Source organism: Delphinus delphis, chromosome 7, assembly GCF_949987515.2.
Source record: "Delphinus delphis chromosome 7, mDelDel1.2, whole genome shotgun sequence".
Taxonomy (NCBI): domain Eukaryota; kingdom Metazoa; phylum Chordata; class Mammalia; order Artiodactyla; family Delphinidae; genus Delphinus; species Delphinus delphis.
Window position 1 is genome coordinate 1,449,154 of NC_082689.1, and position 18,714 is coordinate 1,467,867.

The following is an 18,714-nucleotide window of genomic DNA, read 5'->3' on the forward strand; positions in this document are numbered from 1 at the left end:
AAACGTAAAATAGATAGCTAGAGGGAAGCAGCCGCGTAGCACAGGGAGATCAGCTCGGTGCTTTGTGACCACCTAGAGGGGTGGGATAGGGAGGGTGGGAGGGAGGGAGACACAAGAGGGAAGAGATATGGGAACATATGAATATGTATAGCTGATTCACTTTGTTATAAAGCAGAAACTAACACACCATTGTAAAGCAATTATACTCCAATAAAGATGTAAAAAAAAAAAAAAGAATGTGGCTGTGAGAGGCTCCCCTCCCCGTGCAGGAGCAGAGGGGCGGGCGCTTCTCAAGCGGACCTGGGTCATGGGGGGGAGTGAGGGCAGCACAGCCGGGCGCAGGGACAGCCGAGTGAGTGGCTGGCAGGACCCGGCTCTCACACTGACCAGGTGACCCCGGCCAAGCACAGACCTGACCCAGGTGTTCAGTCCGTGCTCTCAGCCAGCCCCATGCACCCTGGCCAGGAGCTGTTCCAGGCCCGGGACACTCGGATTCTCTCAGGAGCCTAGGGCTCAGAAAGGAAGTGGGCAGAGCACAGAGCCAAGAAGGAGGGCAGTGTCGCCTGCTGGGACCAGGGACGTGGGACAGAGTGACGTGGGCTGGGAGATGGGGGAGCTCCAGAGGAGGCAGGGCTCCTGGGCTGGGGAGCAAGTTCCCCAGCGTTGAAGCGGCGGGCACATTCCAGGGCCCGAAAGCAAAGCGAGCTGGCCACTGGGGTCCCGGGAGCGGACTGGGTGAGCAGCGTGGACCCTTCCAGCAGCAGATCAACACGGCGGGTGGAGGCGCGCTGAGGGTGGTCCTGGGAGGGGCTCAGGGAGGAGGGGCCTCCAGAAGCACCGGGCAGGGGGCCTGTGTCCCGGAGGACCTGTGGCTTTAGGACTTCATAATGAACAGGGCTCTGGCTTGCGTTGGAACGGCTGAAAGAACTGTGACGCAAGCGCCCTCCTGCCCTCAGGAGACCCGAGGTGGGCCGGGTGCTTGTCCTGGGGGGCGCAGGCTCTGGAGTGTGCGGGGCTCAGGCACCGTAGCAGGAGGCCACACCTGGTGCTCCCGAGCTGGCAGCAGGGGGCGCCCCGAGACCTCCTAATGGGAGCAACTGCGGGACTGGCCCGGGAGGACCGGAACCAGGGAGGACCGGAACCAGGCCGCCCCTGGGGCAGGTGGAGCCGCAGAGGTGAAGGGTCCCCAGGTCGGCCGCCCCGGCCCCGCCTGCCCGCACAGCTGGCAGAGCTCCGCAGCCCGGCCCCTCTCTCTGCCTGGGTAGCAAAGAGGGAGACGGGCAGCTTCTGTCCACTTCGTCCCTCGAGACCCGTATATTGCAACCAGAGCTGCTTCTCACCGCAGGCAGGTGGGACCTTCGGAGGCTCCGAGGCGTCCACAGGGAGGGTGCTGGGCAGGGCAGGGCAGGGGCAGTCAACCCGGCTTCAGAGATTTCACCACCACCAGCCTGGGTCCCACCCCTGAACCATTATATTAGCATCCTGCCTCAGGAGCCTGGGGGCTGGAAATCCTGACTATTTAAAAGCTCTGCAGGTGGTCCCCATGTGCAGCCAGGGTTAAGAACTTCTCTGGACAGCGGCTCTCAAAGCCTGGCCCTGGATCTGCTGAGCGCACCCCTGGTAATGTGATAGAAAGGCAGAGTCCTGGGCCCACCCCTGAGCTCTTGAATCAGAACTCTGAGAGGTAGGGGCCCAGGGATCTGCATTCTGCCATGTCCCCTAGGTGATTCTGACACTGCCCAGGTGGCGAACCTGCTTGTGCGTGCCTCCCTGCCCTACATGTGCTCTGGGACCAGCAGCACAGACATCTCCTGGGAGTCTTGAGGGACGCAGGGTCCCAGGCTCTACCTCCAACCTGCTGAATCAGAACTGCATTTTAACAGGATCCCTGGGCGATCTGTACATAGTGTGAGAACCACTGCTTTGGGGTCCCACTGAAAAAGAACAGTACACGGCTGGGTGTGCAGAGCCCCAGCAAGGGTCACTGGGGGAAGGCTACCTGGTGAGGGGGTGAAGGGGCCATCTTCCAGGGGGCAGAGGAGTGGGCCCCAGTTGGGGTTCTCCAGGTGGGATCCTTCAGGTGGAGCCCCTCCAGGTAGAGCCCTCCAGGTGGTGCCCAAGACGTTCTGTGTGCAGGTCAGCAAGGGAGAGGAGCTTGAAGAACTCAGGAGGCAAGAAAAGGTTGGGGGTGGACACACCTGGGGGTGGATATGGAAGACCCAGGAGGTTGACCCAGGCCAGCAGATCAGAAAGCTAAGTAACAGGGAGCTTGGGGTGGTGGGTTTTCTTAAGATTTTTTTTCCCATTATAAAGGTAAACAAACTTATGGTTACCAAAGGCGAAAGGTGGGAGAGGGATAAATTAGGAGTTTGGGACTGACATATACACACTCCTATATATAAAATAGATAATCAACAAGGATCTACTGTACCGCACAGGGACGAACTCTACTCAATACTCTGTAATAACCTATATGGGAAAAGAATCTGAAAAAGAATGGAAATATGTGTGTGTATAACTGAATCACTGTGCTGTACACCTGAAACTAACACAACATTGTAAATCAACTCTACCCCAATATAAAATAAAAATTAAGTAAAAAAAATAAAAGTAATGAATTAAGGAAAACGAATACCCAGAAAGAAGGAAAAACATATATACCCATAGCTCCCAACACCATCACTGCCCATAGCTCCCAACACCATCACTGCCCATAGCTCCCAACACCATCACTGCTCATTACTTGTGGACTTTTTCTATGTATAGTGTTTTATAGTGAAGTAATCAGTTATAAAATAAGTACTTGTAATTTTATTTCGTTTTCCCCAACATCACAGGTATGTTCGCACATCGTCTTCAGACATGGAACCGTTAGTGATGGACAACGTGGTGATGACGGTAGCAAGACCGGCTGGTCCCCGCTCCCCGCCGCGCCCCGACCAGCTGCACACTTCCCCCGCAGAGCACCGGCGGTCCCAGGCTCACCGCAACGCCGGGCCCGAAACGCACAGACGCCAGACCCCGCGGAGGCTGGCTCCCACCCGCCCTTCCAGACTTCACATCCTCAGCTCCCCATACTGCATAAGGCCTGTTCCTACCTAAACCCCGTGTCCCCTTACGCTCCGAGTGGCCCTGTTGGGTGGAGTACTGGAGCCGGGAGAGGGGCCCAGGGGGTTACAGGGCTCAGGAGGGGCTCGGGAGCTGCTTCTCTGGCCTCTGACATCGGTGGCGCCATTCGCAGTGGTCAAGGGCCTCCGTCGTCCACCATCGTCCACGGCACCAAGTGCAAGATCGAGTCCCGAAGCCAAGTGCCTACAGGAGGCACAGCTGTGGGTGACCAGGCAGCTGCTGTCACAGCCCCTTAGTGGGAATAAGGAGTAAAGACTGTTGGGTTGGCTGGTAGCTTCTAAGTGTGCTGGAGAATTTGGGAAAAGGAAATGAGGAGCTCAGAGCTTAAGATTCCCAGCCAGGGGCAGACAGAGAACCAGAAAGCGTCTGTGCTGTGCAGAAAAGCCCCTCAGACAGGCCTGCCCACGAGGCTGGCCCTGGGCTGGGCGCGCCGGGAGGGTCCCCAGCCCCCTCGTGGAGCAGACGGCCTCATGGCCCCTAGACGTTTGTGCCCAGTGAGGCTCCTGCGGAGTGCCGCTTCCTCCTGGGAGTCTGGAACCTTCACCAGGCACAGGTGCCCGCAACCACTCCCAGGAAAGCCCCAGGTGCTGTGTCTCTGACGGGCTCCCCGGGGAGACAGCACGTCACAGGTCATCAGGGCTGGTGGCAGAGAGCTAAGTGTGTCGTGTGCTCACGCCTGGTCCCCGACTTGTCCCCACCAGCCTCTTCCTTTTACTGATGCTGCTTTGTATCCTTTCTCTGTCCGGAATCCAGCTGTGAGCACGGCCTCTGCTGAATCCTGGGGGCCTCCTAGCGAACCTGGGGGAGGTTCTGGGGTCCCCGACACAGTTACCAAGTGCCCACCTGAGGACCCCAGCTCAGCTTCCCTAAAAGAATTTCTCTCTTGGAGGCACAGGGTCCGACTTCTGAAAATAAAACCCAAAGTTCAGCCTGGTGTGCGGCCGCATCACAGGCAGGTTGAACAGAGGACTCTCGGGTCCCATCTCTGAAAGTCTGGGCATTCTGGGGGGAAGCATAGCCCCTCCTCACTTGGGTGGGGACGTGTGAGCAGATTCTGGTGGAGCCGGGGACTCGAACCCCTAAATTCTGCTGGGGCTTCTTTGCCAGAAGACATCCTTCCTGCGCATCTGGGGGCTATAGTCCCCTCATACCTGAGTAACCTGTAATGGTCACCTGCTAAGTAGCTGTCTTGCGTGGCGACAGACTTAATCACTGCTTATAAGCCAGAGGCGCCAGTCTGGAGGTGGGACATCAGGCTGGACACCCCGCTTCCTGCCTGTCACTGTGCTCAACGGTGACCTGTCGGCGGGGACTGCTACCCAGGGCTGCTGTTGGCTCCCCGAGGGTCCCGTCCTGCCTGCCTGTCCCCGGGGCAGCTCTGTGATTACCCTGCTCCCACAAGGGGGGCATCGCAGCCCCAATGTCAGACTTCGAATGTCTTTCTCTCCTGGTAGAAAGGAAATTGGGTTTATTTTGAGTACCAATGTTGAATTCAGTCCTAAAACCTTAGGCCTGTGCAAAAATGTTTTTCTCCCAATTTGATCTTTGGATCAGATTCCCAAAAGTGGACTCCTGGGAGGTGGCCGCCAGCAGGGTCACAGAAGCCCTCAGTCCTCTGGGCGGGGATGGAATATTCAGTTTGAAGGTTCACGGAGGTGACGTCTGCCCCTGTCCCCGGCCTTTTATAAAGGGGAGCCTGTGCGCTGGCAGCAGACGCCCGCCAGGCTACACGGCTGGGGGACAGCAGCTGCGAGGTAACCTCTGGGGAGGGCATATGCGGGGTTGGGGGGGGGATTCCTTAAATAGTTAAATTAAATAAGGCCAACTGATTCTGCCTGGGGGTTAGCCTCAGAGGAAAGGCTTGAAGCCACTGAAATCGAAATTGTCAGGAAAACACTGGCAACTTCTCTTTTCACCAGAGCTGTTTTCCCAGGAGTGGCCCACCTGTGGGTGGCAGGAGCAGTGGCGGTCCGAGGGGTGGGTGGTCTCACCTGTCCGGGTTCCTCTTGCTGCAGGTGGACCTGAGCACCATTGGTCGGTGGGGGACAGGCCTGGGGAACATGAAGACCTGCCTGGTGCCCGGGCTGGCCCTCTGCCTCCTGCTGGGACCTCTGGCAGGTGAGGGGCTGCCTGTCCTCCTGTGCTGTCCTGTCTAGGCACTGGAGTACCGGTGGGTGGTGAGGTCCTTCCTGGGGGGCCTCTGGGGTGACTTCTCTCCCTTCCCTCGCAGGGGCCAAGCCGGTGCAGGAGGAAGGAGGTACCGTATTGCTTTCCTGGTTCTGGTCTCACGTGTCTGGGGGGCGGTGGGGGAAGAAGAGTGGCTGGGTGGGAGCTGGCCTCCGGTCCAGAGCAGGGGAAGTGGGAGCCCCGGCTCAGGTGTAGGCTGAGCTGCACTGGCAGAGGGACTGCAGCCTCTTCCCTGGGCCCTCTCCTCCAGCCACTGGGGACACACCGGGCAGGAGAGACCCTCTGAGCCCCCGAGGACCCCAGCATTCTCATCTCAGGCCCCTAGTCCCACCTTGGTGCAGAGCATCTGGACTCCAAGGCTGGGGGCTGTGGTGTCGTCCGAATCCCACCCGCATGCCCTGCATCCCGCTCAGTGTCTGCAGGATGGGCCAGACTTCGCCCTTCTCCCCTCCTCTGTCCCCCAGGCCAGGAGTCCTGAGGGGCAGGGCTGGTGTTACCCGCAGCTGCTCCTCAGATGGCCAGGCTCAGTGCCTCCGCGCAGGTGTGGGTGGGTCAGCCCCTGAGCAACTGTTGTCCTCCCTCCAGACCCCTACGCGGAGCTGCCGGCCATGCCCTACTGGCCCTTCTCCACGTCCGACTTCTGGAACTATGTGCAACACTTCCAGGCCATGGGGGCCTACCCCCAGCTGGAGGACATGGCCCGCACCTTCTTTGCCCACTTCCCGCTGGGGACCACCCTGGGCTTCCACGTCCCCTACAGGGAGGAGTGAGCATCCGGGGCAGGGGGGCCCCCAGCCCGTGGGAGTCGGGCCGGCCTCGTACTGAATAAACTCCTGGCTTGAATGCACGACGCACGTGGTGGTCTTCTTGGTTTTCTTAGGAGAAGCATCTCCACTCTGCTCCACTTACTCTCTCATTTGACAAATCAGCCCGGCCCCTCTTGCCCATCAGGGAACACTTCTTAGAAAGGCCTGTGCATGGTGTCTGTCCACAGAGTACCAACTGCGATGCCCCCTGTCCTCACTGACCCTAGGAGGATCCTCGGAGTGTAGGGGGGGAAACTGAGGCAAGCAGACACCAGGTAACTGCCTGGCTTGTTGACAGGACCCAGGTCCCATCCAGGCAGCTGCGCCCCAGGAACCCCCCCACCCTTGGCCACTGAGCTGGACAACAGGCAGACCCACAGCGGCCTCCCTGGGCTGGACGCCCTGCCGGGGCTCCACCCCTCGCGCTCAGCTCACACCAGGGCAGCCGGTCTGTGGGCATCGCCGAGTGCCTGGGCGCTGGGTCTGCAGGCAGAAGGGCCCCCAAAACATGACCACCAGCAGTGCAGACTCGGGGACTTGGGGGGAGTGGGGCTGCCTGCCCTGGGCAGAGCCAGGACGCCGAGCTTCGGGCCCCGCCCCATCAGGGGGCGAAGAAATCGGTTTAATGGGCTGCAAGCTGCTTGTCTTTAAAATAAAATAATAGAAAATACTCCCTATTTAACTTTAGACACTGGTATTTGTACTAGCATCTAACCATAGCAACCATTACACACAATAAGAATTTTGTAAGGTTTTGTGAAACTCGGGTGCTGCGTGTTTTGCTCGTTGGAAATATGTGATGGAATGAACGCCATCCTGTGTGCAGCCTCCAGGGTCTGCAGGCTGTCCTTTAAGGTGAGTGAGAAGTAGGGGTTATTCTGAGAGTTCTCTCCCGGGACCCTGGCATGGACACCCAGCTGTGCTGGGAGGGACCTGGGAGGGGGAGGGGAGGTGGCCGCGGTGCCCAGGCAGTGGCTACCCACTGGCCCCAGCCGTCCAGCAAGGCTTCCTGCCCTCACTTCTGTCTCCACCTCCTGTGGCCAACGTGTAGCTTCCCTCCCTGTGTCCAGGCTTCAATGTGAAAGAGGAAGAATCTGTTGGCCTAGCCTGTCGCTTTGGGAAAAACCAGTACATTCTTTGTTTCTTTTCCCCCTTGAGCTGGTCTGAGTTTGGTTTCTGTAAATTAACTGCACACACACACACACACACACACACACACACACACACACAAAGTCCCGACTCCCATGAGAGTCCACTTGTGGCAGCTGGGCCTTGACCAAACGTACCAGACGAAAGGCACCCTCACCCCCTGGACATGGTGCTGACCTGTGTGTTAATTCATGTGCGTGCGTGTGTGTTTGCGTGTGTGTGGTCATTTTCATGCCACTCGGATTTTCATGCACCCGGTTACGTCAAGCATTGGAGAATGACGGCTCCAGATGCCCCTCCAAAGTGCTCGAAGGACTGCCTCCCGTGTGCCTCCCGGGGAAGCCCCTGGAGTGCCCTGGCCAGAGCTGTGTCCCCTCTTGGACACACCCATGACCACCCAAGACACATAGCTGCATTATTGCATGTCTTCAAAGTCCCAGCTGCCCTCCTGTTCTCAGAAGAAGAAAACCCCACCCTCAAGCAACCCTCAGCAGACGCCCTACCCGCCTGCCCTGTGGCCCCGGGGGCACCCGGCTCCCCATTCAGGACCCTCTCTGTTCATCTGAGCACACACAGCTCCATTTCCCTTCTGTGCACCCCTCTTGGTTTCCCTTCACAGTCAGACCTGGTGGCGGGGGACCCCTCCAATTCCTGCCCCATGTCCTCAGCTGGCTTCACCCCTCAATGCTTGCTACCAACAAGCACCACTGGCAGCCACTGTCTTCTCATCCCTGCCTCGCCGCTGATGGCCTGGGGGGCCACACGCCCTCTGTGCCCAGCAGTCAATGCCCCTGTCGACTGAAAAAAACGCACAACCTAGAAGTTGAGAATTATGTTTTATTTGGCAGACATACTGAGGACTTAAGCTCAGGAGACAGCCTCTCAGATCTCAGGGTCCTGAAGAGGGAAGGGAGGAGCCAGGATCTATAGTTTTTGCCAAAAAAGACTAGGTAGTTGGGACATCAAAAGATTCCTGCTAATTAAAGAAAACCAGACATCTCAAGTTAATGAATTTAGTGCTTTTCTTTGTACGGGAAGATGCAAGCGTCTGGGCTCACTGAAATTACTCCTTTGATATGCACCTGAACTCTCCTGCGGGCCAGGATCCTACTTCCCTACATCCTGAATCCCCTCAGGGTGCACAGTGGGAGCCGCTGCAGAGGCTGAGAGGCTAAGGGCCTGAGGGCCTCAACATCCTTTGTTTACTGATATGGCCTGCGACATTCTTTGTTCACACCTGCTGTCCTGGAGCAGTCACCAATAGGGTCCCTTTCACTCTCAAAGGATATGGTCTGGATGTGATCACCCAGCGACAAGCCCAATCCCCTGGTGCTCTGGGGGTCCCCCAAGCCTACCCTGTCCTTCCACCCCTGTGAAATCACTGCCCTGCTTCTGCTCCTCCACAAACATAAACGTGTGTCCCCTGGGGCGGACTCTGTGCCCCGCTCTCCTGGAGACCTCACCCCTCCACAGGAATGCGGGTCCCTGTGCTTTGAAACGACTCAGAAGGGGAGTTGGCTGGTACCACGGACTCAGGCTTCACTGGTCTGACTTTCCCTCGGGCACTTGGGGTGACTCGTGTCATGGTGACATTGGAGGCTCACCCAGCCGGCCAGTCACCTTCCCTTCTCCCTTGGCCCTGCGCTGTCCACCCACGCCCGACCCGGGGCCACAATCCCTACTCACTCTAGGCTCAATTCCCGTCTCCCTGGAACCACCCTCCCTTCCCCCTCCCCCCCACCCCCACTTCTCTGGCAGCTTAGCCCCCAAGCCTACCTACTTCTAAAAGTCTAGCTCAGATATCTCATGCTCTCCTTCCCCACCATCCCTTCCCCTCTCCCTCCTGCCCTCACTTCTCTCTCATTCACATTCTTTTTAAAAACTTATGATAAAATGCATACAATGGAACATTTACTACCTTAACTTTTTTTTTTTTTTTTTTTTTTTTGCGGTACGCGGGCCTCTCACTGTTGCGGCCTCTCCCGTTGTGGAGCACAGGCTCCGGACGCGCAGGCTCGGCTGCCATGGCTCACGGGCCCGGCCGCTCCGCGGCATGTGGGATCTTCCCGGACCGGGGCACGAACCCGCGTCCCCTGCATCGGCAGGCGGGCTCTCAACCGCTGCGCCACCAGGGAAGCCCTATCTTAACTATTTTTGAGAGGCATGAAGTGCATTCACATTGTTATGCAACCATCATCATCCATCTCCAGGCTATTTCCTCTCCTCGTTAAGCACTAACTCCCCCTCCCCCTCCCCCAGCCCCATTCTACTTTCTGTCTCTATGAACTTGGTTACTCCGCGTGCCTCATACAAGCGGAATCATACGGTATTTGTCTTTTGGAGATTTCACTAAGCATAATGTCCTCAAGGTTCATCCCCATTGGAGCAGCTGTCAGAATGTCCTTCCTTTTAAAGGCTGAATAATATTCTACTGTATGGATGGACCACATTTTGCTCAACCATTGAAATGTTGAGGGATACCTACCCGAGTTCTTTCACATTTTAGCCATTGTGAAAAATGTTGCTGTGAACGTGGGTGTACAAATACCTCTTCGAGACTCTGCTGTCAATTCTTTTGGGTTTATGCCTAGGGTGGAATCCTGGACCATACGGTAAATCTATGTTTCACTTTCGAGGAACCTCCGTACTGTTTTCTACAATAGCCGCACCATTTTACATTCCAACCAACAGCGCACAAGGGTTCCAATTTCCCCACATCCTTGCTAACATTTGGTATTTTCTGGGGTTTTGACAGTAGCCATGCCGATGGATGTGGGGTGGTATCTCATTGTGGTTTGGTTTGTCTTTCTCTGATGATCAGTGATATTGAACATCTTTTCATAGGTTTATTGGCCAGTTATAAATCTTCTTTGGATAAATGTCTATTCCAGTCCTTTGCTGATATTTTAATCGGACTCCTTGTTTTCTGTTGTTGAATTTTAGGAGTCCTCTGTACATTCTGTATATTAATCCCTTATCAGATACATGGTTTGCAAATATCTTCTCCCATTCTGTGGGTTGCCTTTTTACTCTGTTACCTACGCATACTCTTTAATGGGTATTTCCTGGGCACCTGTCAGTGTCAGGCCCTTAGGTCCAAACTGTCTGTGGCCGCGGTGAAGTCACGGCTTCCCTTGTGTGCCGGCAGCCACGCGGAGACCCCGCCCACCCCAGCCCCAACCAGGCCGGTCCTGCCCGCCCCGACTAATGGAGGAGGGGACCATAGCGTGGAAGGTCCTCCGGCGGCTAGACCTGCCAGATGGTGGGGGGAGGAAACCATAGAGTCGGCCGTCCTCTCGAGTCTAGACTTGCCAAGGCGGGGCTTGCACCGGAAGAGGGAGTCAGCGGGCCGGAAGTGGTTCGGGGACGCCGGAGCTGCAGGTGGAGATGAAGCCGGCGGTGGACGAGATGTTTCCCGAGGGTGCGGGGCCCTACGTGGATCTGGACGAGGTAAGGCGGGCGGCGCCGGGCCGGGCGGGAGCGGAGCCAAGGCCAGCTGTCGGGCGCGGGCCGGGTCTGGGGCGAGAGAAGGCGGCGGTCTGCGCGGGCGCGCTCGCCGTCCCGGCGGTTCCTACCTCGGGCGAGAGAATGGGGCCTCCGGGAACCCAGTGAGGTGGCGGCCGGGATGGCTATGGGCCGGGGTTGCGGTGAGCGTCGGTGCCCGCGGCCTGGAGCCCCGCAGGAGCGATTGGTGGGGACCCTGGGGACGGGGTTGAGCTCGTGCCAGGTGCTGGGGAGGAGGTAGGCCCCGGCCGTGATGGCGTGCTGTGGCGCGGCGGGGGCGAGTCCCCGTCTGGGAGGAGGGGAGACGAGAGCTCGGCTGACCAACGGCCCTTGGGAAAGAAGCGGCCGCCAGCCCGCGGAGCAGGGGAGAGGGACGCCTGGCAGGTCTGTGCTCCGCGCGGGGCAGTTGCGCAGGGTGGTTGTGTCACCCCATCCTCTGGGCACAGGGCGTTCCTGTCTGGTGTTAGTGGTGTGTGCTCGGAGTGTCAGGCCGGCTTCGCGGGGTCCGGACCTCGATTTCTCCTTGTCAGACTTCAGGGGGGACAGACCCATTCTGTGTGCTCCTGGGCGTCCCGGGAGCACAGAGAGACGCTGGGTGCCAATTCTTAGTGCATCAAAAGGTGGTGCGGGTTGCTAGAAGCCCCCGGGCTTTGGGGTGGCCCAGCAAAGGCTTAGGAGAGCAGCTGGCTGCAGCCAGATGCTGGCGGCGCGCTGGGGCGCAGGTAGGGGCGAGGCCTGGCGGATCGGGAGCGAGGCCTGCAGGGTCTAGGGGAGGGCAGGTCGTGCCTGAGAGAGCGGGAATGGGATGGAGCCGGGCAGGCGGGGTTGGGGGCAGATGGTGCATGGCCTGTAGCCGTCCTGGGACAGGTGGGCCCTCTGCACCGCAGTCCCGAGGCACCTGCACTCACCCCCTGCTTCTCAGCCCTGTGCTCCAGGCGCTACTTTAGGCAAGCGTGGAGTCGCTGGAGGGCTTTAAGGTGCGGAGTGACGGCTCTGACTGGTTCGTGGCGCCGTCGCTCTGGAGGGTTTGGGGTGAGAGAGTGGGGCAGTACAAACAGGGGGACAGGGGGCGCGAGGAGGGTCTGAATGAAGGCAGTGCCTCCAGAGGGAGGTAGGCGCAAACTCCGCAGCTGTGTCACAGGTAGAATCCGCACAGCTTCCTGTGGGGACGGGGCAGGAGAGCGCCTGAGGAGGGAAGGAAGGCTCTGAGAGTCCCCGCTGCTAAGGGAGGGCGGGAGGTGCTCTGCCCTTTGAGCCAGCAAGAGGCAGGGCAGACAGCCTGGGGGCGGTCGGGAGTCAGGGTGGCAGCGGGCCTGTGGGCCGGCCGTCCAGGGTGCTGCCACCAGAGGCCTCTGCTCTGGCTGTCACCATGTGACTCTAAAAGAGGCTCAGAACCCTCGCCACGTTGCCCAGCTTTGGTTGTGGCGTTGTTTCACTGCCACCGTTGAGTGGTGGCAGTGGGAAGGCCCGTGATGGCCCCGCCCCCCTCCCCAGAACCCCAGGTCAGCAGGTCGGTTTCTCAGGGGAAATGGTTTAACTCTCAGAAGCAGTCCAGAGCAGAGCAGTGGTCAGGCTCAGTCTTGCGCGCACTCGGGGCCTCTTGTCCAGGTGTGCGCAGCAGTGCTGCTGTTCGGGGCAGCGGCAGGACTCTACGGAAAAGGCGAGAGGAGTCGAGGACGTCCGACCCGAGGGGACCCTCGCCGTAATTCCTTGGAATGCCGCCTCCCCAGCCCTGCGCGCGCTCCCTCCCTTCCCCTGGACTAAATGTTGTCTCCGGCCTGGACACTTTCTGCCCAGGAGTGGTGTGGGGCCTGCGTGGCACTTACACCACTCGTTCTCTCGGAAAACCCCGCTGCCATGAGCTTTCCTTTCCCTCCCCAGGCAGGAGGCAGCACCGGGCTCCTGATGGACTTGGCGGCCAATGAAAAGGCAGTTCACGCAGACTTTTTTAATGGTAAGGACGCTGGGATTGGCTGGCCGGTTTTAATGTGTTTCTTCTGCAAGTTATGCAGTGGAGCAACTTCGTGACCTGAGTGGCTTGGATCGTAGACCAGTAAAGGCCAGATCCTGTGCCATTCTTGGAACGCCGCGCAGCCCTGTTTTTCAGGAGGGAAAAAAGCTTCCAGTCTTATGTTCCAGTTGTTGAGTTTGAGCCATGAACGTGCACTTGGACACTGAAACTGTAGCAGGGTCTGGTCCGTCTGGCTTTCTCGTCTCCCCTCTCTCGCGATGGCTGGTTTGCTTTCCTCTCCCTGTTCGCCACTGGGTTCCTGTCCCCTGGGCTCTGCCTGTGCAGAGTGGCAGCCACACTCCTGCTCTTCTCCGCCCCTTTTCTCTGACACCGGGAGCTACTCGCATGTAAGGGCTTAATGCTAGCTTCAGGAACATGGGTGGAGTTTTACCAAATAAACAGTGAGAAACTAACTTTATAGGAAGTCTTCATATACGTTTGAGGGGGTCCTTCTCGTGTCCCCTTCCGGTTTCTTAAGGCCTTGTTCCTATAGAGTATATTCATCCCTACCAAAGGTTAAATCATAAGAAACACAAGCTCGCTTTCTTAGGAGAGAAAAGTGGTATTTTATCTCTCACCGTCCGTCTGTCACCCAGGGTGCCCGCCACTGCAGAGAACTTCCGTCACTAGTTAGTGGCGGCCAGGATGTTGCCTTGCCATGTTGGTTTTCAGGGGCCCCGAACCTCTCTGGCGCCCGAGCCCGTGTTGCTTTTTCTGGCTGCTTTTCAGGCGTTGTTGCCTAACGAGAGAAGCCAGCCTGCTGCATGAGGGCAGCCTTCCCGGGGAGCCCAGCTGCTCTCCCCAGGCAGCGCCCCCGCAGGACTGAGGGGGGTGACGTTTGTTAAGTTCTCCGGGGGAGCAGGTGTGGGGAGCACGGGGTGCAGAGCCGCCGCTAGGACCTCACCCGGGTAGGGGTGTGTGGTCCCCAGTACGGCACGATCCACTCACACTTTGAGGGTCTCCTTGCAAGCCCCCCTCCTCCTCTGCCAGCCCGGGGCTTAGAGACAGTTGGCTGATTTCCACCTACAGCCCTTTAATTCTGACAGAGCACCTGTGAGAAGGGCCCAGGCCTTCAGGCCAGGTGAGCACGGGAGCGGACGAGGGCGCTTCTCCCTCCGAGTCCGAGTCCGGCAGGGAGGAGAAGGGGCGCAGGCGAGCAGACGCCGCCCGGCAGGTTGTGACGGCCCAGGTGTGCCGGAAGCCGTTCCCGCGAGGAAGCCGAGTGGCCTTTGGAAGGACTTGTCCGTAGTCCTTTTCACTCATGATTGAACAGATAGGTTTTGATGGCCTGTCGTCCCCTAGGCAGTGGAGTTCAAACCCCAAGCGAGGTTCGCTCTGCTCACTCACTTTTACAGAATGGGAGCGCTAGACAGGGTGGGCCGGGACGGCTCGGGGCGAGAGCCCAGACAGGTGGGCGCAGGGGGAGAGTGGCGGAGCTGCGGGACCACAGGCCAGGCCAGGCCAGGCGGTGGCAGAGGCGGGCACCGGTGGGGCCGTCCGGGGGGTGGGGCGGGGCGGGGCAGGAGGTGCCTGGGTGCCTTTCCCCGGGGAGCAGGGGTGTGGGGACCAACCCGTCCTCCTAATGGCTCTTCGCTTACTCTGCACATTCTCAGTGCACGGTACACGTGAGTGGCTTTTTCTCTTCTTGTGAAAGTAACACATACCCGTGGTGGGGATGTAGGAAATATACGAAGAAGTAAACAGAAGGACAAATAACCATGAGTTTGGCTTTGACCCCCTCGCAGCATGCAGTGCGCTGTGAATTTCTGGCGTTTCTTCTAGTGGGAATGGCGATCAGGCTGTGTTTCTCAAGCTTAACTATAGGTCAGACTCTCTTAAAGGGAGTCGTTCTCACAGGGCTCTGTCCCTCCACCGCCTTTCTCCCTCCAGCTCTGCAGTTTCCTGCTCACGGCTGGGAGCCGCAGGCAGCTTCAGCCCGCCTCCCCTGCCCTCCACGCAGCGTTGGGGAGAGCAGAGCCCTGGCCGTACTCACGGGCATGCAGTCACGGCTGTGAGGGGTCGCCCACGTGGTCCAGAACACGCCCTCGTGCATTTTCTTAAGATTGTCATCTAAATAGAAACAAGAGTAAAGGTGCACTCTGGACTGCTGTCCCTTTGGACTGTATGAGCCCCGGTTGGATAAAATTGATAAAATTGAGAACCTGTCCTGGGAAAAGTCCTTTATCAGATTGTTCACTGTTTTCTCTCTAGTTTTGAATGACCATATACCTCATTTTATAGTTATTTCCTCAGCTGTAGACCTCGTGTGCCCCATCAATGTGTGATTTTGTTCATTTTGTAGATTTTGAAGATCTCTTTGATGACGATGATATCCAGTGAGGTGTGTCCGGCGGTGCGTTTGCTCAGGCTTTGCCATGCCGTGGTGTGGTGGATCGCCTCAAAGGACAGTTTTAGATGGTTCTGGAGAACTTGTGGAAATCACTTGAAATTCGGAGATGGTTAACGAAGAAGGAAGAGATAGTTTTAACCATCTGGATGAAGCCTGTTAATCTCTGAATGTGACCGCCTTTTGTCCTTAACTTCAATTAAAAAAGTGATGTTATTCCTTGCAGGGTGATTTTAATGCTTGCGTTTTTGAGTGAATATTACAATCCCTAGACGTCTCTGTGTGCATACGTGTACATGCATGCCTGTGTTCCATGCTAAGAGAAACAGGTCTCAGCATAGAAATACATGGTGCACTTTTTGTTTTTGCGGTACGCGGGCCTCTCACTGCCGTGGCCTCTCCCATCGCGGAGCACAGGATCCGGACGCGCAGGCCCAACGGCCGCGGCGCACGGGCCCAGCCGCTCCGCGACACATGGGATCTTCCCGGACCGGGGCACGAACCCATGTCCCCTGCATCGGCAGGCGGCCTGTCAACCACTGCGCCACCAGGGAAGCCCCACATGGTGCACTTTTTGCTCTGTGGCCTTGAGTAATTCTGACAGCTCACGGTTGCTAACGTGGTGTTTGTGTTAGACCCGTAAGCGGTGCAGGCCGGCTCCTGGAAGTGCCTGTGAGACCTTACTCGGGTCCCACCCCTCCCCTGGAGGCACATGTAGCTGCGTGTTTCCCCTCCTAACGTCAGAGCAGCTGCTGTCCCCACATCTGAGGCTGGAAGAAGCAGGGCAACTCGATAATGACTCTGGAAGAGACGCCTCCTACCTGAGAAATGCGTGCGTTGGTCCATCTCAAAGGAGAGCGCAGCACCTACGGGGGAAGTTTCTTGCTGGTCCAGCTCAGCAATTGATAATGGTTGTAAACACTAAGATTACTATTTAACATCAGTCTCGGAGTGAAGAATGTTCCTTCGCTAAGGAAAGGCCCAGGGCACATGGCTTCATCGGTCCCCACAGCTCAGAGTCGAGCAGAGCCACGTAGATGAGTTGGGATGTGCTGACCTTCCCCGTGAGAACTGCCGAACGGAGCACCTCGATGGCCTGGTTATGAAAGACATTTCACCGAAGACCAGGTGAGATTTTAAACAGAATGAGACGTTCCCTCTGCCTGTTTTCTCATGAGTGCCGAGTGGGCTTCTGCCACTTAGCAGGCCTGTCCTGATGGAGCTCGGCCCCCGGGAGGGAGGGCCAGTCATCTAGCGCGGCTCAAGGGGCTGACACGAGGGCAGCGACCCTGGGAAGACCAGCTTGGGAGAAACTGGGAACACCCTTCATTTGAAGCCCCGCCCTGTGTCGGGATTCGGGGCTACATCTGTGTCAGACTCACAGCTCAGATCTGCAGCCAGAGTGACAGGGCCTCCAGGCGAGCTGCACGGCCTGACCTCAGGGAGAGACATCTGCTTGTCCTTGAGGTCAAGTCACAGGCAGCTACGTTTCCTCAGCGGGCTCCTCAGAGCAGGCCCGGAAGGCTCTGTGGGGAGCACCTGGGCATTTGGGTGAGTCCTTAGCCAGCAGGTGGTTGCCCTGCAGCCGGCTCAGTTGAGGTTTATGTAAACACGGCCCTTCGGGGCTTGCACTTCACCGTGTTAAGGGCGTGGTGACAGCTCAGGCCGGTGGCGCCCCGAGTTGTCCCTGCGTCGAGCATGTCACCGAGGAGCAGTGGTCGTGCCCCATCAGCTCCCCTGCCTCAGGCCTCTGTTCCTCGTTGGTAGACACAGCCCTCGGTCCCCGCGGTGCCTTCTGGTTCAGGGTCTGTGGTCTTCAGCAGGGAGGAAGCAGCCCAGGCAAAGGAAGGGCTGCCGCGGGCCCGGGTGAGGAGCTGGCCTGTCCCTGCCAGGCCGCGGCTGTAGGACCCCAGCGGGCTCCGTGTTGGCCTCAGAGTTTCAGACCAGTCTGGTGCTCAGTGAACGTCAGTTGTGTGTGTGTGTGTGTGTGTGTGTGCGTGCGCGCGCGGGTCTTTTGCACTCTCAGGCCTCTGCTTACGCGCTAGGCTCTAGGCCTCCTTTGCTTTCACAGAACCCTCGCAGCTTCCTCAGTACCGTGAGGCCGCGGTTCAGAGTCCCTTCCTTTCTTCCTCCTCTCGCTGTGGCTTGGCCGGCACCTGGGGGAGCGGGGGCTCCCTCAGGAGATGCTCATGCCTTTGACGAGGAAACTCTAGCCGTTGTCCGTAGTGTGTTTTCGCTCACAGTGACAAAGCACGTGTTTTTCACTTTCTGTTTCTAACTGCCGGGGTCACAGGGATCGGCCTGCGTGCCGGGCTGGAAAGCCCACGGCAGAGGGAAGCTGTACTACCTTCCCCTGCAAGCTCGGCTGCCAGCCGGCTGCAGAACAGAGGACGGCAAAGCACGACTCCGGCCGGAGTGCCTGCGGCCACCGGGAGAAGAATGGGCGGAAGGCGAGGGAGACTCCTGGGGGCTGGAGAAGAGACAGGAGGGAAGCATCCTGCATTGGAGTCCTTGGAAGCGAAAGAAGAAGAATTTGTCGGAAAGCTGTGGAAGACGGGCGAGCAGAGGGCCCCGGGGCTCAGGCCACCTGCGGGCACACCCGCCTGTTGGCTTCTCGGCCCAGGAGGTCTTCATCCACACGGGAGGTGTGGTTTCCACGGTGCCCTGCTGTTCCGCTGCCAGCGCCACCCCGTTGGGGGTTGAGGGTCCGCAGCAAGCGCTCGGGAAGGCCTCTGATTGGCGCACCCTCTGTCCGTCCCACTCCCTGGCCCGTCGGCAGTGTCCACGCTTCTCGCTGTGAGCCAGGAGGGCAGCACCCACTCACAGCTCGCAGGATTGGGAAGGCCCTTTCCTCCGGGGGAGGGTGCACATGGGGGCCGCCGCTCGGTAGCTGGGGTGGGGACCTGGAGAGTATCATCTGCTAAGGTGGGGTGTTGTGGATCCTTGGGAAGCTGCGGGCTCTTGGAAGGTAGGATTCCATGAAGGGAGCCCTTCCTAAGCCACGTGATCAAGCGCGTGGCTTTTACACGCTTTGGTTTTTGAGAATCTGGGTTTGGGGAGGTAACCGGAGAATAGAACTGTTTTGATGCTTTGAGCTGTTGGAGGACTTCAGTCATGGCCTTTGAAGAAACCATCTGCTTCCCCTGCCCTTAGAGTTCTCCTTCTTCCCGGGTAGAGGGAAAGCGTTCATCCCACGGTCAGCCTTTGCGCTGGCCGCTTGTTGGGTAGAAAGGTGCTCGGGAAGCCGCCGGGGAGAGGCGACGGGCCTCTGATTCTTGGACGAACTCTGAGCAGCCGGGTTAGGGGCACTTCCAAACAAGTCACATTTTTAAGAAGCCACGTTATTGACTTTAGAAAATTCACTGCTGTGAATTCTGCTTGGAGCCAAGATGAGAAAGTGCTGAGAAAAGGATGCTAAAATAAAAAGCTCCTTTGTCCCTCAGGAGGCCAGAGGTGGGCCTTCGGGCGCTTTCCACTGGCTCTCGGAGCCTGGGTCTCAAGAGTTCGGGCCTCAGCAGGGGGCAGAGGGCGAGGCCCCCAGTGCCCCGCACAGCTCCGCCCGCGCTCCTCCCCGACAAGGC

At 58.2% G+C, this 18,714-nt stretch overlaps 1 protein-coding gene across 1 annotated transcript; it reads left to right on the top strand.

Moving 5' to 3' along the window:
* The first annotated feature begins 5,189 nt into the window (after positions 1-5,189).
* Positions 5,190-6,086, top strand: OTOS (otospiralin). The gene is made up of 3 exons (XM_060015446.1): positions 5,190-5,247; positions 5,360-5,386; positions 5,902-6,086. The coding sequence occupies exons 1-3, from the start codon at positions 5,190-5,192 to the stop codon at positions 6,084-6,086; spliced, it is 270 nt and encodes an 89-aa protein (XP_059871429.1).
* Positions 6,087-18,714: the final 12,628 nt, after the last annotated feature.

Bases quoted from the DNA above. Each gene is read 5' to 3' on its own strand.
- OTOS (XM_060015446.1), top strand. From the start codon at position 5,190: ATGAAGACCTGCCTGGTGCCCGGGCTGGCCCTCTGCCTCCTGCTGGGA. The intron at 5,248-5,359 runs GTGAGGGGCTGC...CTTCCCTCGCAG, and splicing joins CCTGCTGGGACCTCTGGCAG to GGGCCAAGCCGGTGCAGGAG. The intron at 5,387-5,901 runs GTACCGTATTGC...TCCTCCCTCCAG, and splicing joins GCCGGTGCAGGAGGAAGGAG to ACCCCTACGCGGAGCTGCCG.